General features: G+C 38.2%; 1 protein-coding gene across 1 annotated transcript in view; it reads right to left on the bottom strand.

The window, feature by feature from the left end:
- Nucleotides 1-527: 527 nt before the first annotated feature.
- b3glctb (beta 3-glucosyltransferase b) overlaps nucleotides 528-20,678 on the bottom strand; it is a 37,999-nt gene continuing 17,848 nt past the window's right edge. Inside the window, exons 5-12 of the mRNA XM_037688298.1 lie at nucleotides 12,477-12,553; nucleotides 12,238-12,349; nucleotides 11,943-12,079; nucleotides 11,518-11,581; nucleotides 10,568-10,684; nucleotides 7,823-7,892; nucleotides 4,628-4,741; nucleotides 528-631 (exon numbers count right to left, since the gene is read on the bottom strand). Of these exons, the coding sequence (XP_037544226.1) occupies nucleotides 528-631; nucleotides 4,628-4,741; nucleotides 7,823-7,892; nucleotides 10,568-10,684; nucleotides 11,518-11,581; nucleotides 11,943-12,079; nucleotides 12,238-12,349; nucleotides 12,477-12,553 (795 nt within the window). The remainder of the gene's footprint in view (nucleotides 632-4,627; nucleotides 4,742-7,822; nucleotides 7,893-10,567; nucleotides 10,685-11,517; nucleotides 11,582-11,942; nucleotides 12,080-12,237; nucleotides 12,350-12,476; nucleotides 12,554-20,678) is intronic.

Raw genomic sequence — 20,678 nt, 5'->3', positions numbered from 1 at the left:
ATTCACAATTTGTTTAGTGTCCCAACTTTTTTGGAATCCGGTTTGTATTTGTTCACAAAAAAAAAAAATGCTTATTTGCCAAAAAGGCTGCACTTACTTATATAGATCATCTTAAACAAAGCTCAACTTCTAATGGTCATTCCCTTTTAAATAAATACAACAAATTCGGCTCACATGAATGATTTGAAGATGACCTTCAATAAAGAAATGACGTTTGTCATTTAAAGGCCCACTGCACGAATGCACATATTAAACAGATCAGACTATAAATGTGTTTTGACACTTACCCTTCATTTGGTTCATCATAAATACTCCTGTAGTCTCTTGACCACAAGCTGACATCAAATTGTTCATGTTGTTACATCAATATATTGAGTTTTGTAACATCAAAACACTTACTAGACTGGGATTTTGACTGAAAAATGTCTGCTTTCTATTTTCAGTGAATACTTTTGTTTTGGGGGATTTGAGTCATGCTGTTGCTTTCCTAGAAATAAAAGATGGATTAAAATGAATAAAAGTTCGTATTACTTGATGAGAGTATCGTCGTCAACGATCAGCAGCCAATCAGCCTTCCAAGTGGTCTCACTCAGAAAACGCTTCAAGATGGCGAACGTCTTTCCACAGTGGCCTTCGAAGGACAAAACAGAGGTTCAATCAACAGACGTCACTTTTTTTTTCTTGCCTCAAATAAATGAACATTGTACACAAATGAGTTAGAGAATTGGATCTGTGAGATAGGTGATAGTAACTTTTTAAAGTGATCTTTGTGCTGAAGCTGGTCACGTTTAAGAAGAAACGTCATGTTTGGATCTAAAGGCTGAGTCGGGGATCTGGCTGAAGTGCGTGAGACTGAAACAAAAACATGATGACATTTAGGAAAACAGACAAGACACATTTTTCAAATCACTTTTGCCCAAAGTCTTTTCTGCTCATAAAAATGTAATATTTAGAGGCATTTTCCCTCTATGTGAACATCGCTGCATGTTTTAAAGTGACCCGGAATGCGACTTTGCACCTTTTCCTCATTTAGTATGTACAGATTTATAAATATGCAAACCGTCTGCACCACTCACCTGCACCTGCTCCTGTTTAACTCTGCTCAAACATGATAAAGTTGCTTGGAGCTGCACACTGGCTGAATTAAATGTTGATATAATTCATCCAAAGCTGAACCTGAGCAATCTAAAGAAAATGTGGATATTTTTCACTACAACATAAATGTGCAGCGCTGTCTGTTTCAGTAAATGCACTTTTGGTTCCAAGGCTGGAGATTTATGTAAGTGCCTTTTAATTCAACACATTTTAATACCATTTAACAACTGTTTGGACAAAAACACATGAATTTAATCAATACCAATTTATGAAACTCCATCAAACTGCTCGGGTCAACAACAAAAAAAGACAGCTGCAAAAAAGGCTATTTTATTAAATGCCTCTAGAAGGCCAAATATCCTGAAATAAAATGAACTGCCCTTGAAAAATTCAATTGCACACTTATATTTTAAAAGCTGTTCAAGAAGATCAGCTTAAACTGATGATCTTTTTAAGTTAATGAACTGTGCATCACATCTGTTCCAATATAAAAGAGTAGCCACAAAATGTGTGTGTTTGTGTTCGTTCACAATTTTATTACTTTTTTATGTCTGGCTTTTTGAAAGTATTTCAACGAGTTCCTCTGCTGTTAGAAAGACCAGTTTCCTGCAGCTTACTGTCTATTAACTTATGGAAGGACACATCACAGTCACGGGTGGTACGGTGGCTCAGTTGGTAGAGCTGTTGCCTCTCAGCGAAAAGGTTGCCGGTTCAAATCCCAACCTTTCTGGGTGGAGTTTGCATGTTCTCTCCGTGCATGTGTGGGTTTTCTCCATTTACTCCAGTTGTCTCCCACAGACTAAAAACATACATGTTAGGCTGATTGGTAACTCTAAATTGTCCCTAGGTGTGAGTGAGAGTGAATGGTTGTTTGTCTCAATGTGTCCCTGTGATGGACTGGAGACCTGTCCAGGATGTCCCCCACCTCTCGCACACTGATAGCTGAATGTAGGCACCAGTGACCCCCGCGACCCAAAAAAGGAATAAGCGGGTAAAGATAATGGATGGATGGATAATGGATAATGGATGGATGAATGGAGATCACAATCACCTGTGATCTTGACCCTTGATCAAGGTCACCTCCATCATAGGGGGAGTGGTGGTGCAGAGGATAGAGAGATTAGGCCTGTGATCGGAGGGTCGCTGGTCAACCCCCCAGACCGACAACATCAAAATGTGGGTGGAAAAGGTGAAACACCCACCAGCCTCCACCCTCATTTGCCCCGGTCTGGGCTCATGAGCAAGGCCCTTAAACCACCCAGCTGCTCCCCCAAGCACCTTAGATGGCAGCCCTCTGCTTCACATGTGCAAAGGGAAAAATGCAGATAATTCATTTCCCCATTGGGAATTAAAAAAGTACAATAAAAATAAATAAAAATGAGACAACCGTTCTCTGTCTCACTCACACCTAGGGACAATTTAGAGTTACCAATCAGACTAAAATACATGTTTTTGGTCTGTGGAAGGAAACTGGAGTACCCGGAGAAAATCCACGCATGCACGGAAAGAACATGCAAACTCCACCCAGAAAGGTCCTTGACTGGGATTTCATCTGGCAACCTTCTTGCTGAGAGTCACCAATAGTCACCTGTGACCTTGAAATCAATAGGGGTACTTCTTGACCCATGAGGTGTCCAGATGTGCAGTTTGACATGTCCAGGCTAAAGAGGTATAAGTTTAGACCTCGGTCAAAAAACTGTCCACGACGGACGGCGTCTTATCATAATACGTCCTCTCTTGGGACAATTTTTTTATTTAAATTTATGGAAAAGAGGTGAAAATATGTTGTTGTTTTTAAATGAAGAAACATTAGTCACAACAGAGTTTGTGACAGGAGGAATGAGACAGGCCGAGTTTGGAACTTTTCCTGACCCCGGCCGTGTGAACAGACTCAAACACACATTTGAGGTAGATACACTGATAAACAATCAGAGATGTCTGAGGCGGGGGGGAGTATAAATACGAGACATCGGTGTTGATCTGTTGTTCATCAGCACAATCTGACTGTTGCATCTATCAGACAGAAACTGTCATCGCCTTTTATTCTCTACACCAGAGAGAAGATGGACTTCAGGGTTGGTTGCCATGATCTCTCAGTCATCTTGCATTTATATCATAAAATGAATGGATTGAGTCCCATACCTTGGTCTTCAGGAGACTATAAAAGGTTTCTAATATTTTAAACACCACAGTCAGGGTTCCAACTGTAAAACTAAGGGAGAACAGACGGTTTTAATGAGTTCACATGAATCATTTTTTTCACTCTTTAAACCAGTCTCACCTGCTTCTCGTTTCCTCAGCAGCCCCTTTGGGCTTTACTGACACCTTTCCACTGCTTACTTTCTGCCATATCATCTTCTTCTTTTGACCTTGATGTTTAGTTTTCCAGCTCTCCCATCTCACTGACTCCATATGATCCTGGTTGTGAGTTTTGATCCTCTGACCTTTGCCTGCTTGTTTACCAACTCCTTACTCTCACATCTGAGTCCAATATTGGAAGATGCTGTCTGAAATGACTACCTGTGGCTGACATGTGCACTTCATGATGTTGGTAAAGTTTTTCTCGAGTCTATTTGAACTCATTTTCATGTATCTTTTTTTCTGAGTTGAACTGATCTAGAAGTCGGCACAAGAAACAAAATAAATACGTTTTGAGCAGTCGTGTACCAAGTGGAGGGAAGGAAAACATCCAAGGTTGTATTTGTAATAAATAATAGCCTTCAAATAGTTTAAAGCAAAGGAGGGGAAGCTATGTAATTGCAATACTAAAGTATAAATGCTGATTGTTATTTTGGGAAGAATTATTCAAGTGAAATGAGACTGTTAGTCAATAAAAAAACAAATTATTATAAAGCAAAAATGGCTGCAACTACTGTTTATTTTATTATTATTTCATTATATTTCAATTACTGAGTTTCTCTAAGATAAATTACATCTATTTGTGACATGTCCCTGTGTCATTTTGTGTGAATGAGTGCCTAATTCATTCATGTGCTCTCTTTAGACAGCTGATTGGCTGGAAGGGGCTTCAAAGGATCAAGCTCCGCCTGTTGGAGGAGTGAGGGAGGCCTGAGGAGAGACGTTGGTCTGACGGTTTCTGGCTTTTCTCTCCAGCCTCGCTCCCGCTCCTGTAGGAGATACCTGTGGTTGCACCTTGTCTCTGATTTTGTTGAGTTGATTGTTGTTACCTGTCTAAAATTCAAATAAAGGTTGAATGAATGAATGTTAGGACTGGGAGTTACTGGCCATCATTGCGTTTTCGGTTTTTGGCGGTAGGGTTAATCCTCTGATCATAGGGTGAGGGGAGCGGCTCGAATCCGATGGTCAACTCCTGTCTAGTTCAGGGCTTCTCCCTGTTTTTGCTTGTTTTAGCCAGGGCTCTCAGTTTACTATTCTGTTCAGGTGATCTGTGATTTAATTCTTGTCTAATTGCATAATCATCAAGTTGTGCATCCTGTCATTTACTCCTGGACATCTCAGGACCATAACACTGTTATTCTGAAAGAGTCAATGTATGCTGTCGTAATCTCACCTCTCTCAGTATTGGGCACTCCCAGGGTTATTGTGGGGATAGAGGCATCACTGACGTCACTATAGTACTCTAAAATCCCAGCATCCTTCTCCCAGGTTGACTTCACAACTGGTACTGTGAGGAGATGAAAAGAAAGAGAGGTCAAAGTGTGCAAGGTTGAGCACATAACATTTAACCTTAAACAATACACACATCATCTCTGAACTAAACAGAGCTCTTTTGACCAAAACCCCATTTAATGGCTCCCAGTTCATAATTAAAACCCTCAAAGCATCTAATTGAAAGGGTCATGCCATCAAATCATGCTTTTAATTGAGGGAAGAATAGATGATGCTCTCCCCCCACTGCCTGTTGATGTGGAGGACAGCAGCATCTACAGTAAAGAAACAAGACAAAGACTTCCAATTACAGTTTAATCAGGCAAAATTAATGTTGATCTATGACAAGTGGGTCCGATCTGGCATTAATTTATTCTTAAACACATCCTTTGATTAAAAGAAAGTGGAAAGGACATCATGACACCCCGCTATGCAATGCTAATGAGCAGAGTTTGAACTGAATTTCAGTAAAAGTTAATGACACACTCCTCATTCCGCTTATGATTGTGCTAATTGCTCTAAAACAGTCCGTTCGTAACTGCTGGCTCATTCTGACCCTTAAAACAAACATCAGTGTTTTGGATAATGGTGCTGGCTGTGGTAATTTCAGCAGACAGTTTAGATGAGGTTGTAAATTTCAACAGGTAGTTTCCACCTGACTGGTTTACTGGGGCTGAATGACAAGCAGCCTGGTTTACTACATGTGCTACATAAAGAGAAGGTGAGGGCAAACAAGGGAAGGTTTTATTCTTGCTCGCTTTATAATTTTGCTGCCAGAATATGGAAATTGCAAATTGGTGCTGGAAATTGGACCTGGGAACATATTAACACAACCCTTTGAGTGTGGCGAGTTGTTTGGATCTTCTAGGCCCAGTGTTTCCAACATAAAAGTTGGCTACTCAGTCTCTGATGGCTTCAAATATTCTTTTTTCCCCATCTGAGCCACACCCTTTTGTTTGGTTTTCAGCATCATTTAACTCATAACTACACACAGACACATTCTTTAAATCTGGTTTACTGAGTTAAGTTCAAAATAAAATATAATGTGTGCTGTCTTCTGTATTTGTTGTGGTTTTGAGCTGTCTGGAACAAACTGGGGGCTCGTCCGGTATTTGAACCAAATAATTCTTGCAACACAGAAAAGTTTACAAAATGCAAGTAAGCATATACTAATTAATTTTGTTAAATCGTTTAACTTTTATTGAAACTGATATGGATACAAAGGAAAGCTTTTTCAATGTCTTTACTGACAACTTAGTCATGTTTGGGGAAAATCTAAACACTTCTGGGTCCAGCAACACCTAACGCAAAATCTGGAAGAGGTCAATTTTGACCACTATGTTGCCACAATTCTGGGGTACAGGAGAGAGTAATTGTTGCAGTTTTTCAACATGAATCTGTGTGCATTCTTGTTAGAAATAAGAGTTTCTCTGCTGTGCATTCTCTGGTCATCTTTTAGCTCTCCTCTTTTTAAGACATACTGTACTCAGTTTATTAGGAGACAGGGTCTGTTTCGCAGGCAGAACAGAAACCATATGCACTCTAAAAAGCTACACTGATTTAAGTCACACAAAAAGAGACTGGGCTTCATTCTGCTGATATAACAGTGAACCTCCAGAGAAAAGGGCACTGCCCTAATGGTGGCATATGTTTCTTTGAAATTCATAATTAATTTTTTCACAAAGTTTGCTGCATGTGCTTGCTTTGTTGTAGCTGTTTCTATTGATATACTGAAGCATTATTACAAGCATTTGATAACCTTCAAAGGCTTATATTGACTGTCACGATAGCTATGTTTACATGAGCAAAATTATTTTATCGGATTGAACTATATTCAGATAAAATAATCCAAATGTATCGTTTACATGGGCACAATCCATTCAAGACGAGCATTTACATGCAGCGGGCTTTTATTCTGAATAGAAGTACTGACATGCGCAAAGTGGCAAACTTTCCTTTAAAAAAACACAGAAGAAGTTCTACTTCTGTTCTACTTCTGGGATGAACGTAAATAAACCTGAGCGCTCAAAATGGACCCGCGCCAGGTTTTAATGACGGTGGAGACGTTACTGCACTCCCTGACTGAGCTACAGGTGATACAGATCATTTTGAGCTCTTTCAAAGTTTCTAGTAGAAATGTTGTGTCGCTCACCGACCAAATTTGCTTCCACGACATATTAGCATCTAGCCAGGCGGAAATACGTGAGGTTGACATAGGTCGCACATGCACAGTCAGGTCAGTTTTCCACGATCGGAATAAAATGATCAGATTACGTGTTTACATGCACACTGTTCGGATTTTGAATTGGCATAAACCACCCCTCTCATTCGGATTACAAATTCATTCGGATCGAGTTGACTCAACAAAGAATAATCCAAATAGGGAATTTACATGACGCATTTTTATTCCGAATGGCCGTTTAATCCGATCACTTATGTCCATGTAAACATAGCTATTGAATGTATGTAAAGAGTCAATATCTGTAGTGTTGACCCATTTTTATTCTCCAAGACCTCTGCAATTTGCCCTGGCATGCTGTTAATCAACTTCTGGGCCAAATCTTAACTGACTATGGCCTGTTCTGCTTTATCAATGTTTTAAGTTTGTCAAAATCTGTGGGCTTTCTTTTAACCACCCATCTCTTGAGGAGTGGCCATGGGTTCCTAATGGGATTTAGATCTGGAGAGTTTCCTGTTCTTGAACCCAAAATCTGGATGTTTTGTTCCCAAAGCCACTTTAGCCTTAACTATACATCATGCTGGAAAAAGTATTGGTTGGGAGAAGTTTTACCCATTAGTTATTTAAGTACCATTTTTTTATTCATGGCTGTGTTCTTAGGCAAAACTGTGAGTGAGTCCCTTCCCTCGGCTAAGAAGCAACCTCAAACATGAATGATCTCATGATGCTTTACTCTTGACAGTACACCAGCTGGAGGACCCGCATTGGAAAATTTTCACAAAAACGTTTGTTGCTTTACAATAATGGATTACTGTTCTACTAGCTCTGATCAAAGTCCTTTTCCTCTTCCTATTTTAATGCATTGATATATTTAAATAATTTCTGACAAACTGGCTGAAATAAAGTCGTTATACACACCTCGCTCTGAGTGGAATTTTTCACAGGTTTTCACTGCAACAAATAAATTCCTCTTTGAGATTGGCTTGCCCTGGGGAAAAAAACATAACAATAAAAAAAAAGTGTATACTTAAAAAAAAACGATACTTAAAAATGAAAGAAAAGCACATATCGTCACAATGAATACAGGCATCTACATATGTATCGCTGAGTTTTAAGGGATATTTTGATGAAATACTCTACCGACACATTTCAGGAGAAATTACACCACTGCATGCGTGCAATTTTAAAAACTTTAATCTCTGTCCTGACTGGAGGAAATGGAAACAAATGAAGCAGAATTTATAAGTAAAACTCAATAAATCCAGTAAAATCTGCTTCCAACAGGGAGAATAGGTTGGATTTGTACTTTGATTTATGATCAATTAATCACAACGCCCCACCCAAGAAATGATCACAACTGGAGTGTGTTCTTAACTATAAAGAGTCTCTCTTTTTTTTTAAATAAACTTGTAGGTGGGCTGTAGACGACCTCAACCAGCTGAATGACATTTACATTTGCTAACTACATTACAATTCTTTCTAGTAACACTGTGAATAAATCATGTATCAAACTGAAGAATTTATTGTGTTTCAGCTCAGCGTTCACCTTTGTTGTTCTGAAGTTTGGATTATCCTTTCGTCTGAAATGTCTTACTCAGAGCTGAATTGTGTTTGCTCCGATCTGATTCATCTGCTGCATTGATTTTCTGCTCCATTTATGGTGGTTACCATCTTTTAGCTTTTATTCAGGGTTCACTTATCCCTTCAGCCCTACAGTTCTCAGAAATTTGTATTTCTGTGTAACAATCCAAGACCGCGTGCATTACCCACTCAGTGTTTGGAACTTAACTAAACTGGACAGCTTTGGCATGAAGATGCTCACGGGGAAGACGGAACAGTTAAATTTGCCCCTGTGTCAAAAGAGGGCTTTTTATGAATGCAAAACAAGAATTATGCTTGCTTTTATTCTATCTAAATCATTTTCTAAATAAGTACAAGTCTTGTTTTGGACAGAACACAACAAGGGGGAGTTTTCTAACATTTAAACACCAAGGCTTAGCGCTAAATAAGGAGAAATCATTTCTGGATATTGGAAATAAATGTTTGTTTGTATGAATGTTAAAAGAATCCTTATGAGCCACACTATTGTTTATAACATTCTCATGAGACCACTGCCATTCATGGCTGTTTTTATTATTGGTATTTGTGTTTTACGGGACAATGCTGAAAACCAAGAATGAATTTCTTAAAGTTACATCTCAAAGAAGCTCCTTAATGGTACGGTCATATTTATCACTGCCTTGAAAGGTGGGTGATTATGTAATTGCCACTCTGAGTGTCTGTGTTTGTTTGTTTGTTTGTTTGTTTGTTTGTTTGTTTATAGCAAAACATGATAATAACCGATTTCAATAGAACCATTAGAAAATGATTATTAAATGAACATCTAACAACTCAAACTTTTGGAGTTCACCCAATTCAAGATGGCCACCACAGCTAAACAACATAAGCCAAAACATAAATGGGTATAACAATCAAATTTACAGATATTGATCTAAAACATTGTATAGTAGTAGCTGAAAGTCATCCCAATAAATTAACAGAATGTGAAAGATCTTTGCCAAACATTTTAGCATGCAAGGCAGCAGGCCATATGCTTTTTAAAAAAATATTTTATTTAATGTTTAGAAATGTTAGTCTTAAATGAAAATATATAAATCAACTTTCTAAAAGTGTAAAATTGGTGTTCCGCAAGGTTCTATTTTAGGATCATCTTCTTTTACCAGTAATTTAATGATGTCCCTGAAAGTTGTCAAAGAATTTTTAGTCAAAGGTTATGGATGTTTTTATTACTATGGCTGAGAACAAGAAGGCCAAGACATAATCAAAAACATCTCCCAAGACACAATCTTATCTCTGCCCATGAACCATATGTTTGGGTTAACAGAGAGCGCTGGATGAAAAGACCGAAGCATGCAGCTGCAGCCAAGGACACCTCCTGAGCTCTGTGAACTCAGCTGAACTGATAAGGGTATAAAAGCGAGCGAAGAAAGCAGCTGGAGGCAGATTCTTGTGAATGGTTTTCATGTGTGTATATTTATGTATATTTATGTAACCTGTCCTGAAAATCTGCCCTTGTAAGTAAAATGCTAGTAAAAAAAAAAAAAATCTTCTCCTGCCTTTGAGTGTAGTTCTTGTGGGAAAACAATGTAAATGAGAATGTTTTTTTCTAACAGTTGAAAGATGCTCAGCGCCAAAGGTGCACAAATGATGCTGTCATTTATGTGTCATATTTTTCAGACTATAAGGCGCACTTAAAATGCTTTAATTTTCTCAAAAATCAACAGTGAGCCTTATAATCCGGTGAGCCTTATGTATTAATTCTGGTTGTGCTTGCTGACCTCGAACCTATTTTATGTGGTGCAACTGAACAATGTTGAGAGTTATTGTGAATGAGTTGAATAAAGTTTGACTTATCTGACTGTTTTGTTTCGCTTAACGCGCCTTATTATCTGGTGTGCCTTATAGTCCAAAAAATATAGCAACAAGCTACATGGAGCCACGTTTTTTTTTTTTTGTCTGTGAATTGTACTAAAACTGTCTCGATGTGTTTTATACTCAGATATAAGGTATCTTTACCTGCTCACTTATTTTGATGCAAAAAAAATAGTTTAATAAAATAATAATTTGTATTGATTTCTTCAAGTAAACCAGACTTCTCCATACGCAGTCGGGCAGGTAAGTTGTAAATGTGGTTGCGCAGTCATCTCTCGGTTCTGTACAAAACTCCGGAACTGCTGTCAACTTTGGACCGTTTCCGTCCTCCCAAACATATAAAGCAATCTAAAAATTAAGAAAACACACACACACGCACAGGAGACAAACATGAAGACAAATGTGGTCCTTTTAGTTTTGCTGCTGAAACAACGAGATTAGATTTTGACGTCATTTAATCAAGAGTAATGTTTTCACTTACAAAAGAAAAACTGGATAAATGCTTCTATGTTGTTGTTTTTTTCATCCACACAAACTCACGTTCTTGAAGTCGCCTGAGAGTCATTTGAGAATTTCAAACAAGCCGTGGCTCAGAATTTAAATTACTGCTCTGAATATCAATTATACAAGTTCAAAAAAGGTGAAGAAGCAGCATTAATTAGAAGTACAACACTCCTTAGTTTTGACTTTAATTTACTCTTAATAGAACAAATGCAAAAACATAAAATAAACAAGGATTAGTAAATTAAAATAATCCATCCTTTACCATCAGAAATATCCAAATACACAAAATGGCACAAAGTTTGACCCAAAATGGCTTTATATCTGTTATTTTTCAACTAATGTGATCCTAGTCTCAAACTTGTCATAAAAAAGGGGCGAGCGATGCACATTCCCTCAAGGTGTTTAAGGTCTTTGACTTGGGAAGCAGTCTTTATGCTGACAGAATAACAACTGACGCATTAACAGCAAGAATCTGAATTGTTTCAGCTACATATCAGCCACCAGAGGAGTCCTGTTTATCAATGTAAGTTTGAACTTTTTATTTCTGCAGGCAGCCTGACAGATGAAAACCATCTCTCTGTCTGAGGAAGTTGTACTTGAGGAAAACAATAAAGTCTTATCAAATCATATAAAACATGCTGGAGACTCACAAAGCTCCTGTAAATGTCTGAAAGTACCTCATGTGTCAAATCAATGGTGAAATCTGACTTGGGACTCTCATACTGGATCCTCTCAGCGAGTCTAAAACACAAAACACAGTGTTAAATGAAGCTAACTAGAGAGGGAATATTGCAGGAGTGCTTTCCATGAATGCAAACAAAAGCTCCAGATGTCAAAACTTCAAAAGTAAAAGTGATGCTAAAGACTGGATTTTATTGTTTATTTAAATAATAATGGTGTTAATTAATCCCAAAATAAATACAATACTAATGTCTAACTTTAATGATTCATTAAAGTGTTTTATGGGTATAAATAAACTTCTTTGAGTTAATGGTCATGGTTAAAAAAAAACTATAAAAGGTGCATTCATTAAAACACGTTTGATTAAAAGAAGAGAATAAAAATGAGTTATTTGCAGATATTTGCACCGAAACATTCTCACCTTTTACAAAGGGGAGAACTAAGAGCCCAGCCTGCTGCAGGGTCAGGGTACCCAAAAGAGCTGGGGTCCTCAGAGAAGGCATAGTGGTGAATGATGGAGGCCTTGTTGTCATGGAGACGCTTACCCAAAAACCATTCCTGTGAGCGGCAAAGTGAGAATGAAAATAGCTTTTCTTTTCGCCAGTGCTGTTTATGTGCATCAAATCCTTATAAATAAAAATACTGTTTAGTAAAAAGAAAATAATCTGAGATGTTGGGAATATGTTCACAGGACTGACTACACCTGTAGCTCTCACCTCTCGACCTGAAAATCTGTAAAAGATTTGGAGCAGAGCAGGCAGCGTGACCGTGGTTTCTTCTTCTGTGAAGAGAAACCAGGACGCCGATTCCCCGTAAACAGCGGACAGGCTGGGAAAAAATCACAGGAAGTCTTTTGTTGTAGGAATCATTACAGCTTCATTATGTGCACTTTTCTTGAATTTGACTTTATTGACTTGTTTGTCACCACCTCATACAGTACGTGCTCGTCACTCACCGTGGAAGCACAGGAAGGACACTCCAGTCTCCTTCATATTCTGACAGCTCGTGAAGGAGGAGAACAACAGGAACTCCCTGAGGGAAACAGATCCATAAGATTTCTTAAACCTGACACTGTAAAAAAATATAATGATGCATCAAAATCAGGTTCAAGTCAGTCATTGACCAATCACAGGGCCTGATTATAATACGAGCCAAATACTCCTTGAAATGGATTTTATGAAAATTACTTCACTATTATTCTTTTCTCTAATGAAAACAATAGATCTGCGTAAACACACATTTAAAGGTTTAAATTTATATAAAAAGAGAGAACCTGTCCAGGGTGTCCCCCACCTCTCACACAGTGACTGATGGATATGGGCACTAGTGACCCCCTGTGACTTGAAAAGGAAGAAGCGAGTAGAAGATAATGGATGGATGGAAGAGAGAAGTACAGTGGAATGGGCACTGGTAGCACAATACGAGATTCATGGTCACCATCTTGCAAAGTGCTACATGTGTCACTTGTTAATGCTTTGTGTTCAAATGCACTGTGTCATTAGTCCAAAAGCACATAGAAAGAGGCTTATTTTATCTAAATAAACATATATCATATATATTGTGCATTTCTATGCTGATGACACCGTTGTTTATTGTCGAGCTAAAACGGTTGCTAAGGCTCTCCAGCTTTTGCAATCTGCATTTGACATCATCCAGTCAGATTTGTTCCATCTCAAACTTGTCTTAAATGCCAACAAAACCAAAGGAATGTGTGGGGGTTTTTTTTTCAAACCGGAAGTCAGTCCCAGCAGTTCTTCCTCTGATTTTATCCTCAAATGGTGTCCCCACTGAGTTTGTCGATTCCTATAAAAATTTGGGTATCTTGGTCCATTTGCATTTCTCTTTTAAGCTCCACCTGGAAAATTGAAAGTTAAATTAGGTTTCGTTTTCAGAAATAGATCCTGTCTAACTGTGAATGCTAGAAAACGCCTTGTAACTGTGACTTTCCTTCCCTGCACTGATTACGGTGACATTATTTACATAAACTCTCATACAAGCACCCTGCAGATGTTGGACTCTGTCTATCACGGTGCATTAAGATTCATAACTGGCTGTAACTACTGTACCCGTCACTGCACCCTGTATTCACTGGTTAACTGGTCATCATTAACTTCATGCAGACTCTCCCACTGGTACATTTTCATCTTTAAATCACTTCTTAGTCTGTTGCCTTCATACATCACCTCCTACATGCCTCTGCTGTGAGTGCAGCTACAGCGTGCGCTCGCAGGACATTATTACCTGCAGTGTCCCCTCAGTGAGGACTGAACTAGGCAAAGGGCCTTCTCCTACTCCGCTCCTGTTTCCTGGAATATCTTGCAAAAAGATCTGAAGTTCTCGACCTTGACCTCTCTAAGTGGCTTCAAACAACTAAGTTCATGGCAAAAGCCAGTGCAGGCATGTTCCTGTTTTTAGTTTTCTACATCGCCTTACAATCTAGTTGTTTTTTTTATTTATTTTCATTTTAAACACCTTTTATTTTCATTTGTTAAAAAAAAAAAATCTCAACTTGTATGCATCCTTTATGATGGTCTATTGTTGTCTTTGTTGTCCACTGTTGTCATTATTCTTTGTTAAAATCAGGCCTCTCTTGTAACTGAGTCCACGAGGCTCATTGGGATTAACCTGTATAAATAAAGGTTGAATGAAGTGTGAAAAGGTATAAAAGTATTCGTAATGATCCTACAAAGCACAGTCAAGTGGCAGCAGACGGACCTTGTGCACAAGGAGTACCATAAAACAAACTAATTGCAGTCACTATTTTAACTAGACCATAACATAATTGCTCTTTAAGTAATTAAGTACTTTATGCATCTTATAGTCTAACTAAAGCTAAGCTACCTGTGTCTGTCAATAATTTCATTTACACTAATACATTTAAACCATATAATGGGGTCTTGGTCCTCATATTTCTGGAAATATTTAGGTTTTTAGACGTGAACTGCCAGGACTTGTTTTTGTTTTGTTGTTTTTTTGTTAGTGTTTATCTTTTTGTAATTTTATAGGGTTCCTGTGTTTATTTTACTTGTGTTCCTCTGTTGCCCCAATGTTTTTCCTTCTGTGAATACTGCTTCTGTCCCGTCCATCTATTTCTAATTGTCTCACCAGGTGTTTGTCATTTTAGTTCATTAGTGTCACCTTTACATTCTGTGTTCTTCCATTTGCTCCTCTGTGGTGCTTTGTAGTGTTTACCCAACAAAATGACTCCTCCGAGTGTTTCCCCGAGTTTCGCAGTGTTTATATTTTCTGTTATTTTTTTGATTTTGGTAATAAATCATCTTTCTTTATAACTTGAAATCGTGACCTGGATAACTGAGTTTTTGTCTCGCCAATACACTCATTTCACTATTATTTTTATATTTTACCAATAAAATTGGTAAACTATGTTGGTAGATTGACTTTTATTTAAGAAAGCTAAAAGAAGCAAAACTCTTAGATAAAAGCTAAAAATAGCAAGACAGTAAAATCTAAAAGGTGCATAAGGCAACAAAACAAAACAAAAAAAGAATGAATATGCTGATGCATATTTCAGAAAATAAGACTTTTTGAAGGGATTTAATAAATCTCAATGTGATTTTGTCAGGTTGGGGGGGGGGGGTTCTCAGATAGAAAGCAGTACTCAGGATGCTAATCCAGAATAAACTAAAGCATTTTCTTGACTAAAGAGATATTCAGAAAAGCGGAGGGATCAGTCCAACACTGACACAACTGATCGTTTAAACAATAAACCCACAGGTGACACAGAAACCTGAAATGCTTTTGAAGGCTGCAAACTAATTAGTACAACAGAAAACATCTGGAAGTAATAATTAACTGAGAACAGATGCAGGAGCTGGAACCAAGAGAAAACAGACTGAAGTGAACACGAACACCGCTGAAACAAGACTACAGGGGGAGACATAAGGACATTTTCCAGGTTGTCCAGTGGACAGCCTCTTGACTGAACCTGTCCACCAAAATTTTGGGTAGTTCACAACCTTTACAATAAAAAAGGCAAAATATCTCAAGAAAAGTGTACCGTAACTTAATACATATATTGAACTATATCAAAGTTCATGCTCAATAGTCCAGGAAAAAAAAACAACAATGTTCAGTCAAGTCATCTGGACGGTTTCTTGTTTGGTGATACGTTTCATTCTTTATCCAAAGGACTTCATCAGTCCAAGGTGACTTCATCAGTGCGAGATGAAGTCCTTTTGATGAAGGACGAAACGTCTCAACAACAACAAAAAAAAAAAAAAACGTCCAGATGACCTGACTGAACATTGTTGGATATATTGCACTATATAGAAAGTTTACTATACACAAATGTTCTCAGTCAGCCATCTTGAGGACAGTTTGAAGTTTCCAAGTTACTGAGTGGCAGACTCTCTCAGGAGCTGCTGGAGTGGAACTTCCTCGTTCTCCTCATCCTCTTCCTTGTCATCAGACTTTGCAAATGAGGCACTTGTAGCGTATTTAAGGCAGGGATTAAAGTAGAAAACAATCTTTTGACTTTTTCTACACCTAAAGGTTTTAGAAAGAAAACACACACACTTTGTAATCTGAGGTGCATAAATATTCGTCTTTTAGTTTTAATATTGTTTAATTATAAGAACTAAAGCAGCAGAAGCATCCTCTTTCACCATGAGAGACACTAACAGGCTGTGCACACTCTCTCTCGGACCTGGAGTTTAGTCACGTGCACGGTTTGGACAAGTCTATGATGATGACGCTCCGAACACATTTACATTTAATTCAAAGTTAGATTTCAGATACAAACGTCCTGGGAGGTAGAGGTGTGGGAGAATGGGGTGGGGGTAACAGTGTAACAGTTCTGGTGTCTCCTCCTGCTGCAGTTAATTGGTCACGTGCCAACACAAATGTTTAATATGCAATGTTTTTTTTTATTTTTATATGTAGACATTTCATAAATTATTAAATGTCATCACCTTCAGTTAAGATAGCAGGATGTTCTCCTAATAGTCCAGGAAACACTGATTGGTGCTCTCACCTGCAGTCTGTCTCCAAGTCGTGAGCACTGCACACCCCGACATGTATCGGACAGTACGACCCGCCCTGCTCTGCTCGGGTCGAACTGTGGTTCTGGTTCTCTTTATGTTTAATTTCTGTATCATCATTGGATGGCTTTAAAAAGATCGCAACAAAACACATTTTTTTTGGATCCTGTTTTTTTTTTTTTTTTTTAACAGATGATGGAAATCTGTTGCAGTGATGGAGAACTTTAATTCACGCCTGTTTCACTTGGTTGTCCACCGGGAAACCTTGAGGCGAGCTCTGGTTGTCCGAGACAAAGTATTTTTGCCCCCTTTTTTTTTTTCTGCTAAAAACAGAAACTGCTTATGTCAACCTCTGAAAGACAAATACAGACAACACATCATGACAGATTCTATGGTAAAGATTTTGTAAACAAAACGTTGCTGTTGCTTTCCTTCAGCTTTCTTCTGCAGGCGTTACCAAAACGAGCAAACTCCCATGAAAGATTTGACCTTTTTTTTTTTTTACACTGGACATCTGCTCTGACACAACCTGGGCTTGAACCTGCAACCCCAAGATCACAACACCACAGCACTGACCACAGAGGCACCACAGCCTTTAAAAGGTAAATAATAAAAAAATTATAAAAGCTAAGCAGAGTAAATGTCAGCATGTTTCTCAATAAAGCCAAATGTTTCGATATATGAACTTTTAGAAGAATTCCTAGTATGCAGAAGTATTTTGACTGCAGAAATCCTACAGAAGAAATTACAAACATGAAAGCAATAGCATGAATGCTGAATAATCATTTACAAAATGAACATATTTATTGCTTGAATTAATTTTTAACCATTTGCCTTAAAAGGCAGAAGCAACTTAACATCTTATTACAAAAATAATAAACACCTAAATTGTAACTACTGAGGTGAAACTGATCAAAAATGTACTCACTCCTGACTTTTGCCAACATCAGACTGAAACACAGTGATCTGAGCTGCCATCTCGACGTCTATAATGCATGAAATGACACAGATTAAATTATAGATGCTGCACTGATATTGAGAAATGATGTTCTAATTTCACCCACACACGCTGCAGACATGGAAGTCTTTTTAGGGCATGTGCTGATTACACATGGTCTGCTGTCAGTGTGAGGTTTCACACTTTTTTTCTTGACATCTGGACAAAAGCTCCAGTTTCTGACCCCCCTCAACACAAAATGAGTCACGCAGAAGAATTCCTGATGACAAACAGAATGAAATAATAATAATGTAAATAGCTGAAAATAGATCAGACGCATAAATCAATGTCTCTTTCCTGTTGAGTCAGAGAAAAGTCCCTCAGATCAAATCTGCTGCCACTTCTAGACCATAAATCAATGTTTTTGGATTTATACCACTGAAAATGATAATCCTGCCTCTAAAGGTCACCGTGAGGCTCATGAGGAAGCTTGATGATTTCAATTTATTGAGTGGCGCAGAGACTAGAAAAGGGAAAACACTGCCTTAAAACTAAAATCAGCAACAAGGTTTAAACATAAACGGTCTCACTTTGAGACACTTTAATGCTCAGAACAAGTCCACTCTCTACTGTGCCACCAGCTGCTAATTAGCTTCAATAAGTAAAAAAATAAATAAAAAAAAGAATGGACATAAGCTTTTTTCCTTTTGTGTATAACAATATATATCTAGGCTGCTAACTTGTGTTTATTTGAAAAAGGTTTATGAAGAATTGAAATTCTGTATATGGTATGGTAATAATGTAGTTTTCAAAAGCTTTTCTTTTGGACTTGCCATAATGACCTTAAAAAGCAACAACAAAAACAGAAGTGGCTATAGCTCACTCAGTTTTACAGATATTGATCTAATGTTTGGTGTGGTAGTAGCAGAGACTGACCCAAACGCAATCTGAGCACTAACAGATTGCTCAACATCTTTAATTGTATGATTTTCCCAACAACTATTTGGAGTCAACTTTGTAAGCAACATTTCTCATGAACCACTGGATTGATTTTTGTGAGACTCTGCCTGTCTTGCGTTCTTTCTTTAGATTCTTGTGTTTCCTGCCTTCCTGCGTTTATTCCTTCATGTGCCAGCTCCTTGCTTCACCTGCTCCCAATCCTAATCCCCCCAGGTGTTCATCGTTATGTCTCGTTAGCGTCCCTTTAAGTTCAGTGTCGTTGTGTTAACAGGTTGTCCGTGGATTGTGCTTTCCACGGCCGTCATGCTCCGTTTCCTTCGTGTCTCCCCAATCCTGTGTTATATGCAAGTTTTGCTGCCACGTCAGCTTTTTGTTTTGAGTCTTTGTCTAATAATTAGATATTCTTTATTTTATCCTTGAGTTTCTCCATATCTGTCTGCACCAGGGAGGTTTGATCCAATCACAGATCATGATCATTTTAATATGTTCAGGAAACAATAACTGGATGAACGTCTACAACTAATTACTTTGTAACTTTTAGAGTGTTAGATATTTTTATCTAGACTGGTCCTGGGATTTTGATCTGCTCAGAGACGGAATTATAATGAAATTATGACCCGGTTCTGACTGGGTTAAACTGGGCCAGCAACTCTAAAAAGAGTCTTCCTGGGATTCAATATCCGTCAAGGAATAGAGTTCATTTCTGCTTGCCACATCATGTAGAAAGGCTTTTTGAAGCATCGTCTCATGTTTCCTTTCACGTCATAACCACATAAGATCCATTGAGATCACACTTAGTCACGCCCCCTCATACACTGACAGGTTGAGCTCCCCTTCTGCGAAGGAGGAGTCTAGGACCCTATAAATGAGTAATGACACGGGACATCGGAGCTCTTTCGAGTTTGTGATCGCGTCACAGACCGGAGAGACCAGCACTGTAAACTGTAACCTTTTCCTGCCTTGATTTAATATAATTGATAAAACTTAATTGACGTTTCCTTGATTTATTGATATTGTGAGTTGCCACTTCTGAGGGAGATTTGAGCCAGGGGAAGCGACGTGGGCTGGAGGCGGATTTCCGGAATCGGTGGCCCACAGCCAGCTCCCATCCTAAGAAGAGACAACCCAATACAAGATGGCTGCCCCAGCAAACCGACCTTATAAAACACAAAAATGGCAACAGTTTGGTCACTTGTACAAATACTGAGCAATGTTTTAGTGTGGTAGTACTTGAGAGTCATCCTCAACACATACTCAGGGTGTGACATCGCACAATATTGACCAAAACGTGTATCACCGTCATTCCGTAACATAAAAAAGATCTTAGTTTAAGCTCATGTAAAGCTGAGGCTTTCATTTTGAATGCAGTCAGAGGAAAATGGAATTAAACATATTCATAAAAGACAAATGACAAATGAAATTTGCTGATGAACACAGAAAGAGGTAAGAAAGCAGCAGTGAAACGGCAATGCTGTGATGATAACTAGGATGATGATGATATTAAAAGAAACACCAATCTATTTACTGCACACTAATGGAAAAAAGAAAGTCCTCTCTCTTTCACTTCTTAACCTGTCGAGGATCTGGTCTTTACCAGATTCTGGGAGAGGAATCTTGGTGAACAAAGCTTGACATTAAAATTCAAAGGTTGCTACTCTTATTTTGTTGTTTATCTTTAAAATACTGCGCAACATAACCCATTAAGAATTGTTAGGTAGGTGAGAAAACAGTGTTTGCTGCCTTCAGAGGCTACATAAACCCAAAAGAAATGCCTTTTCAGAGATGAGTCAATGAACAGATGACGCACAGCCTGCCCTTGCTTAAATTAATTGCTACAATCAAGGTCTATCAAGACAAACATATCTTTAAAAAGCTCCCCGACACTGCAGCCTGCACACACACATGCTTAAAGTCTGTGTATTCCTGGCAGCACGTTCAGAAAGTAAAGCAGTCTTTACCACAACATGGAGCAGTGGCAGCTGGCCAATAGAGGGTGCAAGGGCACCGCCCCATCACTCACCATCTTACCTTGAAGACATATGAAAATAAATGAAGAAAAAAATATATATAAATATATATAATATATATATATTATTTTTTTTTATTTTTTTTGGGGGGGGAAATATATGTTTTTTTTTGTGTAAGATAAATATTTTACACTTAATGACGAGTAAAGTTGTTTCTTTCAAAAACGTTGTCGCAGACTGATGATGTACAAACCGGATTCCAAAAAAGTTGGGACACTAAACAAATTGTGAAT

The sequence above is a fragment of the Nematolebias whitei genome, chromosome 14, assembly GCF_014905685.2.
Source record: "Nematolebias whitei isolate Nwh7 chromosome 14, NemWhi1, whole genome shotgun sequence".
In the NCBI taxonomy this organism is placed as follows: Eukaryota; Metazoa; Chordata; class Actinopteri; order Cyprinodontiformes; family Rivulidae; genus Nematolebias; species Nematolebias whitei.
Note: the sequence above shows the minus strand (reverse complement) of the source record. Positions and strands in the feature narration are given on the sequence as shown.